Source organism: Struthio camelus, chromosome 2 (genome assembly GCF_040807025.1).
Source record: "Struthio camelus isolate bStrCam1 chromosome 2, bStrCam1.hap1, whole genome shotgun sequence".
In the NCBI taxonomy this organism is placed as follows: Eukaryota; Metazoa; Chordata; class Aves; order Struthioniformes; family Struthionidae; genus Struthio; species Struthio camelus.
Genome location: NC_090943.1, coordinates 77,904,355 through 77,922,541, shown reverse-complemented (window position 1 = coordinate 77,922,541; position 18,187 = coordinate 77,904,355). Strand labels below are relative to the sequence as shown.

Here is an 18,187-nt window from a genome sequence, read left to right as displayed (position 1 = left end):
TTATATCCAACTGATCTCCAAGTTACATCTCCTCCTTTAGCAGCAATAGCCCAACATGTTTCCAGGACGTAGGACATGAGGTCTTGAGCCCTGCCAACCTGATCAGCTCTCGCCCAGCCTGCAGCAGGTCCTGCCGGCCTCCTGGGAAGGGGAGGACTCCGTCCGTGTGAAGGGAGCCCCGGGGAGCTGCTGCTCTTACAGAATTGCAAGTTCCTCACTTTCAAGGCTCCAGATATTAAGTCTGGCCAGTTAAAAAACCTGCACCAGAGACACCTTCCAGAGCTGTAAAGAGGCTTAATGCGAAACTGATTCCTGGAATGTAGTACAAGTTGAGGTGGCAAACTGGATTTTCTAACATAAATTCGTAATTATCCTCAAGTCTACAGGTTTATGGAGGGGGAAAAAAGACATATTATTAGTATTTGCTCAGGTTTTCCTATTTCCATTCTTCTATTCCTTTCCATAAAATAAATGAATTTTCCCTGATTTGGAAGAAAAATCCGAGTAAGCAGAAAATCCTGATTTTCTGCAGATCTCAAGGCAGTATTTTCGTCAATCAGGGAGGAAATCCTCAGTTTTAGAGATACTCATTTCTAGTTATAATTTACTGTGAGCTTTTTAGCGTCAACATTCAAAACACATCATCCGTGATAATTTGGATGGCGCTTCCTTCTTTTCCTTTTGCTACTGCTCAGGGCTTTGACAGTAAGTTTTCATAGTACCAAACCCTATAATAAGAGTTTCAGTGGTTTTTAAGTATTACTCCAAAACACTGATGTAAATCTTACATGCTGACTGGAATAATTCAGATATTACTTCCTAAATTTTCCTATCTAGTAACATTTCTTTCATTAGCATTTTACATGGTAAGAAGAGAAGTAATAGTAACTTTTTTTCCTAGATTGAGGCCTGCAATAAAGAAGCGGAAAAGATAGAGTCACTGATAAATTCGGACAGTCCAACACTAGCATCTCACGTGCCACTGTCAGCTCTAATCGCATCTCAAGTACAAGTTTCATTCAGCATTTCTTCTCCTTCTCTTAAAGTGGAGCCTGTCCTGCACTTCCTGATCATAAGCCTTTTATTCACCTTGTCAACATTAATATATTATACATAACTGCTTAGAAAATGTGCATAAGTATTGCGTTTTTTATATTGTGAAGGACATTCAGAAGTGTCAATCTCTTCACTGAACCAGGAAACAGAAATATGTCAGATTCCAGAAAATCTGATGTACTAATATCTTTCAGTGAAGGACTAAGAGTATTTGGAATAATGCGAAAGACGATTCTTTTATTCATCACTACTCAGATGTTTGTTTAAGCACAATTAAATTGTTTTCCATTGACCTTATAACCGTAAAAATAGTCTGGAAGAGTCTGGAAGACATTATGGATTTATGATTTTTGCAAGGAAAGGATGTTACAGGTTTTTTCAGCAATGAACAAATAGTGTATTGAGTTTACTAAAAAATGTTAATTTTGTATTATTCAGATGAATATCGATGAAAATGAAAAGCATGCACCTATTTTAAACATCATTTGTGGAAGAAACAAATTGCTGCTACTTAATTACTTTACCAAAAATTTAAGAGTTTATTCTCATGTAAATATACTTTCATATTTTATTATGAAGAAAACTTAACAGCCTTGGGCCCATTTCAGTAAACCACCCTTGGGTAAATATCTTTACTGGGACTAGTGAAGATTTGCAGGACATTGGGCTCAATGGTTGTAAAATGACAATCAAGCTCTATACCAGTACCTTACTTCAGTGAAGAAATTCATTCATTTTTTATAGTTTTGTACATTTCAGAATCTCTTATTGGATGCAAAATTATAAAGAATCTCAGTATATTTAAGTGCCATTTTAAATACTGCAGTATTTGCATGTTATCTAATGAAATTTATTCTTTAAATATGTTTAAATGTTTATATGAACAGTATGTTTTATTACTTATTGTATTTTATGCACCTGACCTTAGTCTACATGAAGTATTTTATATCAGTATTATGATAGCCAACTTTTGAAGTATATACAGGAAAAACTTATTTTTGCCAAAATGCTGAACTATGAAAGAAAGCACTGAAAACTTTTTGAACATATATGTTACTGTAGCATGTCTGTAGCAATTATTTTCTGCTAATTCTTTTCAATGCAAAGGTATTAAAGCTTTTTATTTTAATAAAAAAACTTTTTTGGTCTTGTATCCTTATACATAGATGTCTGTAACTTTATAAAATTCTCTCTGCAGTACAGTGTACATTTTTCTTTTTTTTTTTTTTTTTTTTGTTTCCAATACAACACTTGGAACTAACTGCAATTGCCTGCTTCTGTGACTTATATAGTTAAATATTGCCAAACAAAATAAATTTCAGGGCTCTTTATGTTTTGGTTTTTTATCCAAATCTTTGGGTAATGCCATATGCATATAAATTTGTGCCACGAGTGTCAGACTCAATTAACTATAGAAGACTGTTCTAGATAGTTTTATGGGTGCCTCTTTGTATGGTTATAGTCATCCACAATTTTGATTTGCAAGAGACTTCTGTCACCATCTGCTGGAAATCTGCACAAAGGTTACGGATAGAATTAATATCTTATTTTGTCCCTGAGCTCTAAGGCTCAGCCTCCTCCCGAGCAAACGGTGGGGCTCGATGTCTCTCCCTGCAAACCACCCCAGGGGCGTGTTTCTCTGAAACCTCCTTCAGGTGCTTCTCTAAGCACGCGTATTGTGGTGGTGGTGTCTCTTGGTGAGTGAAGAGCATTCAGTTTTATATTCTAAGTGCTGTTCTACTCTCTGTGTTTCTGTCTACTTATGGTCGATGAGTACAGATGCAGCTGATCTTTGCAAGTGTTCTCACCAAATATCTCCAGGAAGACTGATGCATGTAATCGTGAAATACAAATTACTTGTTGAATATGTTGATAATAAATCTGTTTCCGAGATTTCTTCCATGTATTCATAAGAAACTTGGACACAAGAGTATAATGCACTTGAAATGTTTTTTGAACTTAAATTGTTTGGACTTGTCCCTAGAAACTGCCAGCAACTGAGAAGATTTATTGAATTCCTTATTTTTTCCAAATTGTAAACAAGCATCTTTTTAACGTTGAGACTGTTGGCTTGCTTAATGTTTTGCTGAAACAATCTGCTGCTTACTATAATGTGGGGAATTTAAATGTTTTAAGTATATATATGCCACATTAGAAAAATAGCGTGAACAAACAGAAAGTGGAGACCTTGAAAACATACCTTTTTGTGGAACAGAAGGTATCGGGGTACTTCTGTTCTTATATAGCCATGAAGATTTTAGTCAATGAAAGATCATGCAAAAACATGTTCCTTTGACTCAGATGATGAATTAAGAATCTGGAAAAAGCAGAATTTAATCATAGAGCTTTTTGCAGTCATATGTGAATGTTCAGCACTTGCTGGACAAGAAAACAGTGAAGATCCTTGAGGGATTATGTCAAATCCCCCCTTGAAGATTGTGAATGGCTATATTAAATATATGCAGAACCAATGAGATGATTATCCTAAATTCTTGAACACAAGTCCAGCAGCAGAAGCATACAGGGCTTAGGCTCTTTTTATTGGATGAACAAAACTACTTAAATATTTTCTAGGTTTTCACAAGCCCTGTGACACCTTCACAAGAATGAAGAAACCATTTATCAGTTTTGAATTCAAAGGAACTAGGAGAAAAGATGGAAGAAACAGAGTCCAATTTTACTATGAAGTTGGAACGCAAGGGAGAGAAATTTGATACGGGTTTGTGAAGAGCTTTCCAACTAAGGGCTAATGACGTTCTGTCACCATCCGAGTGAAAATCTGGGTTGGCTTAAGAAAGACTGGAGGCGGCACAAGGGCACTTCAAAGAAGCACAAGATTCTTTCTGTTGCTTTAATAACGTGACCCAGCTGACACACTTACAAAACACTATTTTCTTCTCTGTAGAAAGCTAGAGTTAATGTCAACAGTAGGCTCTAGAGGGAGATGCTTCAGTTCTGTTTCCGTTCTGTTTAATTTGGCTCTTCTCAACAGAGTGGCAGCAAGGGAAGGGCACCAGCACAGGCTTTTTGTATGCCCTTAGGAGTGGATAATCCAAGAAGCAAATATCAAAGCAAGTAAGACAGAGCAAGGGATTCCTGGCTTACATTTCTGTTGAGTTTTGGTGCCAGTAGGAGTTGAGATTTCTGATTTTTCAGAGAGGATAATAGCTCGCTCTTCATTCATGTTCTAGTTCTATGCTACTTTACCTAATGTCATAAATTGGAGTTTTGCATGTATGTATCTTGATCGAAAAGTAACGCATTGTTTATGCATCCACACTGAGCTTTATGATGCTTTTCTAGGTCTTTCTTTCACACTTCAAGCATATTTCAAAACTTCTTTTTCAATAATGTCACTATTTCTAGGAAGTCCTGGGAGTATTTACTGAGAGCAAACTGAGGTGTGGGTAGTCCTTTGCAAAACTGTGGCCTAGATGTCCATAATAGATGTTTGGACTATAGAACTATTTCCTCTAGTCAAATGAGTTAGACTTTTGTTTCAAATGCTACTTTTTTTTCTTATTGGGGTTCATTTATTTGCCACTGTTCTGCTAGACTTGAATTCAGGTTCCAACATATTCTTTGAACAGCTGGTGTTTGTATACAAACCAATATATATATATAAGAGCAGTAGCTCCAGCTATTCATGTGGACTGAATGCAGGTTGCAGCTGTAATTCCTAAGAGTGGCTCCACCTACCACTTAAGGCGTTCGGCCTTCCGGGTGAATGTATGGAGTCAACCGCTTGTTTTGGGCTCTTTCTCCTGCTCCTCTCTTAGTTACAAGTTCTTGCAGAGCCCAATGCATAAGAAAATGAGTTTCAAAGCAGACAAAAACGTTTCCAAGTCCTAGCAGGTTTCTGTGTCCTATCACACTACAGTAAAAATGGTACACTTTTGTTAGCATTGAAATTGTAAATGGGGGCCTCATATTTGGTGATTTATGTCATGGAGCTAAAGTCTCCTATTATCACATTTGAAGCTGATCAGTTCCATACCGATTCAATGCTATTAACATGTGCATTATTTGAGGCGGATCATGTATGATCAGTATGGTAGGTGATTACTTTGACGATTGCCGAAACATCAAGTAGACCAAGAACTTTCTGAATTTTAATATGTTTAACACGTACACTGCTAGATGGAAAAATCTAGATGTATGTGCATTAAAGATCTAGTTTTAGCTGCAGTACTTTGAAAATGTTGACTTATTGAATCATTTTTAGATTTTATCGTATGAACATTGCTAGCATTCATTTAATTTTATCACTTTTTCAAAATGATACATAAAATAACTAATGTTTCCCACTTTAGACAGTCTTTTTCACAATACATGTATTAAGGCTTTTAGAATATATTTTAATACTCTCCACTTGGATATAATTTTCATCTAAATCATGAAAGATAAAATATCCTTTTGCAGGCATAACATAACATCAACTGTTATGATCAATATATTATTTACCTTCTACTTAAACTCTACAGTGATAGTAGGGAAAAAAATAAAAGCTTTACATTGCCCGTTATTTCAAAGTACTGGCTACGTATATTTAGAAACCGTTTGGAATATTTTAAGCACATCTGGATTTAGCACATCACTGCTACAAAACTGAACTGCCTGTTGAACTCGCCGTCTTCAAGAGGAACAAAGACATGGTCAAAAACAGATTCATGTTAGATATTTTGAAGGAGACTTACCCGAAGGGCAATAGTAAAATATTGAAAAAGTAAAAGCTCTTGTTAATTTTTTTTCTGCAGTGCTTAGAACATAAAGGATAATAAGATAGCCTTTCTTGACAATGCAAGACACAATGCAGTGACACTAGCATCATGTATGTAAAGAGAGATCTTTTAACCTTAAGTTTTCCAATAGATGATCAGAACCATACTATTATATATTCTTTGAACCTCTAAACAAACTTTCTAACTCATTATATTAACAAATGTCCAATAATGAGACCCACTTTTTAAAACAGAATACATTTATTCTTCTCCCCATCTATTCTCTGATCTGTCTTCCTCAAAACTGGTTTCTGCTTCATTTGGCCAAGTGCAGTTATGAGAGTGATCTGAGCCAAAGGGTGTTGATGTTTCTGTAAGCGTGACATTACTTAATAATCCTCTAGATTCTTCCTGTAAACAGCCACACTTGTTTTTTCGCAAATGCTTTCTGTCGTATTTGGCAGGGCTCCTCAGTTTCCTCCTTTGTGCCCGAATCTCAGCAACAGTTGCAATATTTGCAAAGGTTTTCAATTTGGTTTTCAGTTCTGATTCTGCTTCTATGTATTGGGCTGCTAGCCGCCTTCTACAGCACGGCTGAATAATCCTGGAGGGTCAGAAAGCTCTAATTAGGGGTTTAGGACATTAAAAAAAACAGGTTTGCTGCAAAGGCTTTCTTTAGGTTCATGATCTTCTCACCAGTGCTTATGCTGCATGTTTCAAACTGCTCTTCAGCCCACTGGTCTGTGATTCTGCACTGGTGCCTGCTCTGACAGTAGGGGGTGTTACTACTGTTTAGTGTATAAATTTACTTTTTAATCCATTTTTGGACTGTAGCAGCAGCAGTAAATATATATATACATATATTTACACAGATATATATGCATATCTGTCTATCTCACAGTGCCCACTATCAGACAGACTCTCGGTCTCATCCTCTTCTGCTAAAGGACTTTTGGGCACACTGCAGAGAAGATTTTTTTTTTTTTCTCCAGCAGAACCCACCTACAAAGTTGCTCTCCTGAGTTATGAGCCACTTTAGAGCATAAAGCCTATGTCTAGCAATTTTTGTTGGGATGAAGGCTACTACTACCATAGCTTACACCATCTAGGAAAACAAGAACAAAGGAAAAAAAAATCCCCCTCTATGGCATAAACGGTTCCTGAGCTAACGACTGAAGTACCAAATTCTGCGATATCTCCCTGTTGGACTGGGGGCTGATTTGGCTGGAAAGCAGCTTTGCAGAAATGGCCCTGGGGATGGGGAGGTCGTGGTAGACGCCAGGTGGACCAGGAGCCAGCAACGTGCCCTGGGCTATATCAGGAAGAGCAGTGCCAGCAGGTCGAGGAAGGTGATCCTGCCCCTGTATTGAGACCGCATCTGCAGTGTGGTGCTCAGTTCTGGGCTGCCCAATACAAGACAGACATGGACACACTGCAGTGAGTCCAGCTCTCACTGGGGGGCCAGTAAATGATGGAGAGAGCAGAGCAGCTGACCTAGGAGGAGAGGCTGCGAGAGCTGGGATTTTTTTAGCATCAGGATGAGATGGCTCAGGAAGGATCTCATCAAAGTGTTTAACTACCTGATCGGAGGGCACATCTAGAGAATCAAGCACCAGGTGGTATTAGAGCTCTCTGAGAGAGACTCTTCATGGTTTACAGCCAGTAATTAATGCTTTTCATCAGTTTTCGATTTTCTACCTTTAAAGACAGCTTGGAGAACAACACACTGCTGTCACGAGGAAAGAATCACTTTACACTTCCAAATAATCCCTGGAAAAAGATTCTTCTGTCTTTTTTCAAGTTTTTAATGCTGCTTTGTGGCCTAAATTGAGCAATTCAAAACCTTTTATATACACTTAAGCATGTTAAATACATCCATCCCTTGTTCCGTATTCATTCTCATCACAGCAAAAGTGCTGAAACCTTGAAGCTACTATAAGAAATATATTTTAAAAAATCATTGAAGAACTGATGAATAACGAGAGATGCTGTGCACCAGAATGAAGAAGATATTTGGTAACTAAAACTTTCTGTCTAAAAGTGTTTAATCTTCATTCAGTCCACTCTGTCAGGTGTTTTTTTAAGTCTGTTGTGCAGGACCTCTCCTTATTTAGCTGTTCTTTAAAGATTTTTTTAGAAGATGAATTAAAGACTTATGCTCTTTATTTGTGCCTGAACGGAGGGGACCTTACTCCCAGGGCTCTGATCTGTCATTAAAAAGTGCCCTGCTGAGAAGCATCTCTCCTTTGCGAGGAGAGAACCAGGGGAAAAAACATCTTAGTTACTGTCATCTGTCTCATTGTTAAAATGTCATGGGTTTCCTGAATGACTAGATAGTCACAGACAGCTCATCTGCCTACAAACCTTTCACTAAAAAGAAGTCAAACTGTGTTTTTTGTTTCAAGTATGTTAGTTGTGATGAACTTTTAGTGAGTAAACAGAATTTGAAACCAAGAACGAAGATTGTTTCAGCTGTTGCAGAGACTAGTTTGAAATTTAAAAATTTAAAATACAGTTCTTCAAATTTATTCTGACACAAAATATATTTGAATTCTGGATTCAAATAAGACACAGACTGCTATTCTTAGTAAGCTTGGCATATCCTCTACTGAAGGAGGGGGTATATTGAGACAAAGATCTGAATTACAGTAGCATTCTCCCATTCAGTCCACCACAGGCTGTGTTTTTCAGTCTGTAATACAATTACAAAGCACCAGCATGTACTGGATGCAAAATAAATAAATAAATAAATAAAACCTTACAAAAGCTGTTGGTTTGTGTGCTCTTGCCTGACATTGTCCAATGTCAGAGTCACTTGGGAAGGTTCCTTTCATATTTTGTCAGTGAAGGAGATGCACAGGCATCCTAGCTGTTAGTATTACAGTATACAGAAATAATAATATAAAATTATAAATGTGCATAACAGTTGTATTATATACAGTTTAAAAAAATGCCACAAATAAATAAATACTTACACCCAAGAGATCAGTAGGACAAGGATGACTCCAGTGGGGATAATCAAGAAAACTATCCAGATTGGCAGAGTTCCTGAAAAAGACAGAGAGATTGTAGCAAGTCACAGAAAGTAGAGCCTGCGTACTTCTCCGGTTTCCCTTGGCTAGGGGTGTCAAAGACCACAGATATGCTGCTACTCAGCACCAACAAGCAGAGAAAAGGACTCAAACAGTCACAGTAACTTTTGGAAATCTAACTGGGAAGTATTTGTGCTTTTAACCCCATAGTTTCACTTTTGGGCTTTGCTTATTCCCCTTGTTGTTTAGAGATCAGAGAGTTGTTTTTTTTTCCTATCACGATCCATCTTTTACGGTCCTTCCTGGTAATAAGCATGTGCAAATCACTATTCTGATTGTGCTGGTTTTCATATCTGCTTCACACTTTTTTTTGCCCATGAGTACATGCCATATAATGGCATAGGATCAAAAGGAAGTAGGTCTAAGCATAGAAATGGATTGTGATTACCTGCAAAAATCTGTGTTCCACGACTGTGGCAAAACCCTAAATATACCTCGCAATCCTTTCATGATTCTATCCTTTATGATAAAAATCCTTCCTATAATGATTCTATCCTTTCACGATAAAAATAGTAAAAAAATGATTACTTCAGTAGGATTTAAGCTACTCCGATCATTGCCAACGCAGTCTCTTTTTATTATTATTGTATAACTTACTTTGACAGTCACTTGCAGTTTTGGATCCTCTTCTATCACTAGTATGTTGCTTTGGACAGCTTTCACATGCAGTTTGCCCATATTTTTCATTGTAAGATCCAGGTGCGCAGAGCGTACATACAGTATTGTAGTCAGCACTAAATCTACCAGGTGGGCATGTTACTATAAGAAAAAGAAAACCACTGTTAAGAGGAAAAATATAATAAAATATAGACTTAAAAAATTGAAATGATACTGATTATAGACCTGATTTTGTGCTTACTAAATTGGGACTGCACTACTGTAATTCTAGTGACATAAGTAGAGTAACACTCGCTATAGCAAAAGATTCTTGGATCAAACACTCTGGTATGAATTGTCTATATTTGGTGCAAAATGCAGAAATTTGTAGTCACTTTTTACTCAGTTCTTATTTTAGGAAATTCACTGAATCTCCTGCATAAGTAAATAAAAACTTCAAGAAAGCACTTCAAGAAAGAATTTTAGGTCCTGACTTTTAATTGTTGGATAATGTTGGATAATAATTTGGACTTTTAAAACAAAGTTGATTTCCAGGGTCTTGAAGGCTGATTCTAAAACTTCGCTACATTCAGTTGAGGAGGAAGGGTGTCGGGTGGATGAACCTGCATATTAATGAGATGATAGTGCTCTTAAAGAAATACAGTATGTTTTGTTCTTTTATGACTGTCTTTATGAATAAATAGTGCATACAAATTGTGGAGTTTTGCTGTTGTTGTATTAAGTGGAAGACGATGACAACAGCAGAGACAGAGGTCTTATGCTTATTTTGAAGAAATGGCAGTTTACAATCTCCAGCATGTTAGGTTAAGTCGCGTTTTCTAAAATGATAACTCAAAGACTTTTAAACAGGCTTAAGAAAAATCAGTTTCGCTCCCAATTAGTTAGGTAGCAGAGTCATAATGTTAACTGTTGACAGCACGCTCTTTAGAAAACAGCAGACGAGTAATCCTTTACGTTTATAGAAAGAAAAGCCAAGCATAGTAATATTAACCTTCTTCTGCCTTTTATAAAAGATAAAATAATTAATTTTACTTGTCACCTTTTAAGGAAATGCTTTTGCCAATTATATGTTTCAGCAAACCAACTTGCATACAGATCTTGCATATTGCATGCTCAATTATAATCAGCAAGAAGCTCAAGCTGCTAATTTCAAAAGCTCAGATTCCTTCAGTGATAAGAAACTGTGGGCTGGGTACAAAATACGACTGGAGGGAAGGGAATGTTTCTAAGAGCATTTTAAAATTTTGAATCATGGGGGGTTTTTTTGCCTCTGTTGACATCATCCTCTTCTATCTGATCTTTTTGTAAACTTCTGTTTATATAATTGTCACGGATAATGTATTTCAGTGCTGTAGGAAAGACTGATAAAAGCACAGAATTTTTTGATAGTATAAACATTACAAATTCGTTTATATTTTCTGTGCCATTCTTAGCAGAGCTAGACAGTGGAAGAACATTCATTCTAGGAATAAGTACACGTTGCATAGGAACACAGGCCTGAGAGGGACCGTCTACGTCATATGTGCTGTTTCCCCACACTTGTGGGTTACCAGACCTTAGAATCATTGTCAGGGCTACAGACTAGCTGAGAACCGTCCAGGGTTGAAACATGATCACATAAACTGTTCTGAAAAAACAAGAAGTGCTGGAAGGCAGAAAAAGTGCCAGACTCATGTTTGCAAAAAAAAAAAAAAAAAAAAAAAAAAAAGCGTGCTAAATTTTCCAAGATGTGTTACAAAACATGCTTCAGTGAGTTCCCTGCATTGCAGCTGACCCTTGTGAGGAAAGACTGCTGACATTTTTTTTCTGTTGATTTCCAAAACTCTAAGAAAGATTAGTTTCTGCTGAATAACGGGTATGTGTGTTTGCCTGCCTGCACAGCTTTTCTGGGGATCATGCAATAGCAGCATTCTTAATTTCCCCAGAGGCCTTCTTGACTGTCACATTAAATTTAAACTTAGATAAGGCCAAATTTTTACCACTGTCTCTTATCAGGTTCATTTCCCACCGGTTGCTATAAAATTCCCGCAAGAAGTACAGCTCTATTTCAGCAGAACTCATTGGGCAAAGTTAACGTTCTTCCATTACTAGAGTCATAGCAGTTGTTTTGCACCAAGGCTTCAAGCTGTTCCCTTGTTCACATTCAACACAGTTTTGCAGGACTGAGGAAGAGGGTAAATAAAACACTGCTTAGAGAAACCTCTAATGAGCTGTGCCCTTAAAGATTTTTGTTATGCATTTATTCTAAGCACACTTTAACTGCCTCTAATTTACATATTGATTTCCCAAGCATTTTTAGCCATAGAGTTGAATTCTTTAAATGTTTCTTTACTCATTTACATTCTTATCAAACTTAGAGCTTTAGTAATATCAGCAGTTGGTTGATACCAACAATCTAGTTTAGCAAAGAATCCAACCTTTTTAACTTAACAATCCTGTACTGTATTTTTCCTTTCAACCAGTCAGGGCAATAGTGCAACTTCTATATGTTAACACATGACCACAGTTCCATTCCACTCCTGACAAGGAAGTTCCTCAGGACTATGTTTTCCATTTGCTTTTCTGCACAGCTTCAACCCTCAATAGGATCACAGCTTCAAAAGTTTTAATTTTTCCATTCCTTGGCATTTCTTATTTTTTATTTAGGTGAATATATTGTTTTATCTACCTTTCCTTTTTCGGCACAAAACTTTCCACAGCTGTAACAGAGGGAGTAATCAGCATTCTACACCTAAGCTGATGCTTTTCCTCCAGTCTGACTGGCCTCTCCTGCACTATGAATGAAAGATCACCTCCTTCTTTCCCAGGGTCTGAACGTCTATCCTCTGTGCAATGTGGACACAAGTTAGAACACAAAAGTGCTGGTAATCTGTATGCTCAGGACAGACGAGCTCTCTCACAGTACTATGGGAAAGAACTGTAGCTTGACTGAGTGTGTGGTGGGTATTGGGGTCCTGCTTTTCACACTAGTAAGTACTGTACCACATAGTTCCAGCTGACAGGTCCACTTGACCATGAATTTGTTGGGTGGTTATTCACACTGAAGTGACACCACTCAAATGTCACTATTGTCAAGGTAGAAATAATTTCATCAAGATACATTCTTTGGATGCATGTGGAATGTGCTCTTTTTGGCCTGCTTAGAATCAAACTGGAATGCACTCTTTCTTTTTCCTCAGCGAGTTAGTTTTAGGCTTCAGCAGCATAAAAATATATGGCCATACTTGAAACTTCCCAGTAGACATAAAACAATTCATGTCAAAATAACTGCTGGTTGTGTGATGGACAACAATCTCTACAGGGTTTGTATTAATGAAATATATATATATATATATATATATATGAGATACAGCTTGCCCTATCTGTGCAAGGGTCTTAACACGTGTTACCTAAACTGTGTTTGTTACCTAATTTTCAAATATCTTGGGGGTATTTTAAGTATCTTAGGATGAAAAGTTTGTTATGTGCTTCATTGCAGTTTACAGCATTAAAACATCATGCTAACAGTCAGGACGCTTTCCATTTGCAAACCAGGAGGAACATATTTTCTCCCAACAACAGTAATTAGGTATCTTTTTGGAAACAAATTCTTAACACTTACTGCAACATCCTGTGCATATTGAACTACTGGTAATATTTTTACCAAATCCTGGTTTGCAGTGGTCTATATTCAAACCTGTAAGGCTTCCAGGAATATAATGCATCTGTTGACTGTGATAGTGTGATCTTAGGACTCTCAGAAATTGCTGAATCCTGGTATAGGCCTAAAAGAGAAACCAACGACAGTGATTCCAACAATGACACAGCAGCAGGACAGACAGAGCCATGAAAGGCCGGCATGACTATTGGAACAGGAAGAGAGGCAAACTCTGCAGGAGGTGGGTGAAAAGAGGGAAGAAGAGACCTGTAAGGGAGCAGACGTGGCTTTCATCTCATGGATACCTTTTGTCACCTTGCTGAGGAATGTGCGTTGCCACTTTCTTGGAACAGCACAGGAAGCAGTAGGGAAGCTATTCCTGGACTTGCAGCAAAGTGACAACTAAACCCAGTGAAACTGTAACATGGAATAAAAACAGCCTTTTAAGAATATATGATGATCTTTAAAGGTTGTGGATGAATAATATCAGCCTCTGACACAAGGAGGCTGTAAGAGACCTATTCAGTGTCCCCTGCATTATTCCATGTTCCACTGTCACTGGTTTCCCTATTGTGTTTGTACTGGTATATAATCCTATTCTCTCGCATGCATTGGGCTAGAATTTAATTTACTAGTATGCTCAGTTGGACCAACATAAACTCAAGACTACATTTGGACTGGCTTTCAGATTTATGAATGTGCATGGATAATTGGCCTGGTTAGTTTGAGGCAAAGCTTACACAGGAAATGGAGGTCATTAACTGTAAGCTGAAAAATGACATCAGTGGGTATATTTTCAAAACTTTGTGTGAAATCATCTGAGATGCCTTAGATGAAGAGCTGAGAATATGCTCCGCTTTTCACTTTCAGATGAAAGTAACCAGGTACCAGTTGACATGCGACGAATATAAATACTGGGGGAGAACGTCATAGAAGATGTGGCTCACTTTGGCAGTGGTTTAGTTCTGCGTGGCACACATGGAGCTACACAGGCTGAGTGCCCACTGGGTAGAAAGCAGCTTGACACTAAAATATCTGGGGGGGGGGGTAGTCCCAGTGGACAAGTTGAACATAAGTCAGCACTGGGCCCTTTTGACAAAGAAGGAAACTGCATACTGGGCTATACTAGTAAGTGTGTAGCCAGCAGGCTGAAGGAAGTGACTCTTCTCTTCTGCTTGGCATTTGTAAGACTGCAGTATTGTCCACTATTGAGCTCTGCAGTGCAAGAAAGACAAGTGACATACTAAAGAGAGTCCCAGTGGAGGCCACCAACATGATTTAGGGGCTGGAGGAGAGGCATGCAGAAGAGCTAGTAGTTTACAGAGAAAGAGTCAGCAACAGACCTTCAAGATAATCTGAGAAGTCAGTGCTATAAAAGCAATACTGGCTCCATCTCCATGCCTATTCAGTTATTAGTGTTCCTGCTGAATCTAAACAGTGCATCTCTTAAAGCCAACTGTAATGGTGCTTGAAAATTGAAAATTCTCCTACATTTGGGGTTTACTCAAGAAAAAAAGGATACGATGTAAGAATAAATAGGTCTGCACAACAAATTCACAGATCTCTGAAGTGTTATTATTTCTGGTTGCAATGGCAATATGGTTCTCTATCAATCACATTTATTCTTGCATGCAGAGTTCCTTAACTATATAGGCTTTTAATACAATGACATGAGGACAGAAATGTAAACATGGATCACATTTCAAATGTATTTTCATATTATTAATGAATAGTTGCACCTTTTTGATACAGTTGGAGGAATTTTCACAGTCTGAACTTTCACAGGGATCTGTAAATGCCAGTGCAAAGGGAAAAACTGAAAATTAACCAGAAGAGATCTTCAGTTAATATACACATTAAGACAGATAACAGGGGCTGCTACACTAAGAAACAATTTCTACTTCAAAAAATTTAAAATGAGAAATAGATCATCAAATGGTTTGCACATTCTGTTCAGTCCTCTAAGTGTTTTTTCCATTTCCCCACCTGTGTGTGAACAGAGACCATATTACATGGCTATATGCAATAGGCAAACACACTACATGGCAAGAAGTCTATTTGCTCTCCTGCCTGCTGATGAAAAAAAAATTACCTTAGGAAAAAATGACAGCTTACTCAGTATGAGCATTCAAGTAGAAAACTGAAATTCTGTTTTAAATATATTTACATACACATCATATCTGAAAGAGAACACGGGAGGGAAATTAACACTCCAAGATAAGTTTGAATATTTCAGGTTACTACTGTAACTTTGGATTTCAAATAAAAATGGCAATCAAGGATGCAGCATGGACGCTGTTTTATTTGCTAGGTAATTTATATACGGTGTTGTCTGGCTCTAAGTTCTGACACGTTCTGCAGTTTGGAAAAAGGTTAAAAGGTATCTCTAAATCCTACCGCTGAGCGCTGCATTCTAAAATGCATCCCTCACTGGTGGCTCATTTTTCTCTGAGCTAGCAACCTACTGTTCTTCCAGTGCAGGGTCATAAGAGCACCTTCTGAGTACCAGCTGCAAGTGCTTACATTGATCAGGTAAGAGCTAACACCCTTCTATAAAGTAGAAAAAAAAGTAGCCAACAGAAGTTCAGTTCCTCTAACATAAGAGAGTAAGCTTAATATTTGCAGCCAGTAATTCCTTGCAGAAATTGAGCTGCTGCCAATGAGGCTGGTTCTATTACCATTAACTATGGAGCCACATGCTACCCAGCTCAGCTGACTACTCGCATAATCCAGATCAGAAATAGGCACATGACTACGTTCTCCTGATTTGGCCAGAAGACAAGATGCAGTATTTAGGCTGTCTAGCTTTTATGCTGTCTGCAGGAGAACAAATGCTATCTGCTCTGTCATAAGCACATGCTCTGAGCATGTGTTGTTAATCTGTCAGCTGGTGGGCTTTTTCTTTTTTACCAATTTGAACTGGCAATGTAAGCTCTGGATCAGCATTTAGTATTTTATGGCTGTAATGTTTTCTCAAGTGCTACTCTGAATCCTAATGCTGGACCTACAGTATCAATGAACCACAGCTTTAAGAGCTCACACAAGACCAGGTGAGTCAAAGAAGAAAGTGTAAGAAATGCAAGTATACATTTCAAAACTAAAGAATGTATTTTAACTCAGTTTAGCTGTCAGATAAGAATAGTTATGAAGACAAAGTAACTTAGGTTTTAATTTTGCCAAGCAATGTGGAGGATCGTGTGTCTTTGAGCTCTGAATGCTTTTAGTATGGTTTAAGACATCATGGATCCTTAATTCTTGGGCTGCGCTTCACAGGTTTTATCAATAGTAGCATCCTGCGGAGGTGTCAGCATGAAAACTGTCAGTGTCTGGGCTTAAGGTCACATCAGTATAGTGCTGGCTAGAATAGCGTACGTAAGCCAATTAAAAAACTATTAGATGTGGCCTTCTCTGTGAAACAGAAGAACAGTACGTTTAGATTGCTACGGTTTAATAAAATTGAAAAGCACAGTGAGATCGTGTATTACAGACATATCTGGGCACTGTTTAAAAGGGTACTGTTAAAACACAAGAATAGCCCTTTGTTTCATAAGCTTCAGTGTGCCTAATTTGACTTTTGCTTTGTGGGATACTACCACAGAGTCTTCACTTAGTATTTACAAAGCTTTTTGCAACTGAATTTTCTAGAGTGTTATTTTTCTCCCTAAAACAAAAATCTTACCTGCAAGAGTTGCTGATTATTCCTTCAGATTATGATTAACCTAGAATTATGCAGTTAGGACTAGATAAAGGTAGACGATATACCATGTCTCCTAATTACTCTTCTTTTTTCCTGCGGGTTTTGTCATAGCACAGTAGAGACTACAGAAACAGTTGGAAAAGTTTGGCTCCATAGGGTTGGTGACAGAAATCAGTTTGGTCTGACATTTTATTACATAAAGATTATGGTCATTTTAAGAATATGAAAGTGGATTAATGTCTCTTTTTCCATATTCTTGGAAGCTTTCCACAATCTCTGTCATCACATAGCCCCTGCTATTGTTTCCAGCTCTTCTTGTTTTTTTCCTATTAGCCCATTTTCACTGCAGTAGCTATCACTGTACATTTACTTGCCAGTACAAACTAACCTCTCTTATACAAACTTCAGAATTACAAGAAACTTCGGCCGTGTGATTTTTATGGCAATTTAGAAAAACTTATCTTTAAAAACAGCAATAAGTTTTTGATTTCACCTTTAGCAGAGATGGCGCGCTCTGAAAATACAACTGTGTTCTCTATTGCTTTAACTTACAGGAGTTAACTAGCCTGATTACATTGTAAAAATTGGATATGCCCAAAGAACTCAGAATATGAACTCTAAATTTTTAACTGGGAGCGTGTATATAAATGCTTTATTACCGCAGCAGGCAGCTCTTTTTCTGTCCCCGATGGAAGTAATGTGAAAAATTAGAAGAAAAATATCTATCTTACCTACAAAGTGGAATGTAAGTTTGCGTGTTAGCATTGCTGTTGTATCTGTGGCTGCATGGCACTGCACATTCCACTGCTGAATTCCACACTGCAGGTCATGAATTAATTTCTTCAAGTCTTCTAACAGTTTTTTTTCAAAGGAAACAACTGCACTGGTTTCACAACTTCCTGTTTTGAATTCTGATGCCAGATGTAGGCTCTTCCCTGGCTTATGATACACTGTAAAAAAAAAGAAAGTTCCCTTGGCTATCTAAACTCTTTCTCATCCAGTATTTACCTCAACCCAGTTAGCTATTCAGGGTATACTTAAGAGTATGCTATCACAGTGACTTGGATACCTACTCTCTTGTTCTATGTAGTACATAGTTTGTTTTCGTTATTTCACAACTAATGCCCACTAGGGAAGTAACAGGGTAAATAGAGATGCGACTCAAAGCACTCCAATCACAATCTCACCTATGTTTAGTTCTTGAATGAAATTCTGTGAAATTATGGTTTCTATACTGTAGTTATATCACTGAATGTATGACTTATGAAATACTGTCTTTCTAGCTTCAGAAGGTTACTATGGGAGAAACTGAGGAGAAAGGAAACTATATAGCAGAACGTTTATTAAGAAGGCTAGTGGAAGAGAT

The 18,187-nt window shown here is 37.6% G+C and overlaps 2 protein-coding genes across 17 annotated transcripts in view; one reads left to right on the top strand and one right to left on the bottom strand.

Moving 5' to 3' along the window:
- Positions 1-2,966, top strand: part of RECK (reversion inducing cysteine rich protein with kazal motifs) — a 79,678-nt gene extending 76,712 nt beyond the window's left edge. For all 3 annotated transcript variants that reach the window (XM_068931296.1, XM_068931297.1, XM_068931295.1), the window contains one exon: positions 902-2,966. In XM_068931296.1, coding sequence (XP_068787397.1) covers positions 902-1,117 — 216 coding nt within the window. In that variant the 3' untranslated portion in view covers positions 1,118-2,966. The remainder of the gene's footprint in view (positions 1-901) is intronic.
- The window catches only part of LOC104145135 (zona pellucida-binding protein 2-like), a 46,430-nt gene that overhangs the window by 15,885 nt on the left and 12,358 nt on the right, over positions 1-18,187 (bottom strand). For 4 of the 14 annotated variants that reach the window (XR_011138946.1, XR_011138947.1, XR_011138945.1 and 1 more), the window contains exons 5-10: positions 17,553-17,771; positions 14,864-14,940; positions 13,089-13,251; positions 9,467-9,628; positions 8,753-8,825; positions 3,257-3,373 (exon numbers count right to left, since the gene is read on the bottom strand). Coding sequence is in view for 10 of the 14 variants with exons in the window: in XM_068931305.1 (XP_068787406.1) it covers positions 3,295-3,373; positions 8,753-8,825; positions 9,467-9,628; positions 13,089-13,251; positions 14,864-14,940; positions 17,553-17,771 (773 nt within the window). In the remaining 4 variants the exon portion in view is untranslated. Of the gene's footprint in view, positions 1-3,256; positions 3,374-5,163; positions 6,382-8,561; positions 8,647-8,752; positions 8,826-9,466; positions 9,629-13,088; positions 13,252-14,863; positions 14,941-17,552; positions 17,772-18,187 lie in introns of those variants that run through there. The other 10 variants (XM_068931298.1, XM_068931299.1, XM_068931302.1 and 7 more) reach the window with 6 other exon arrangements.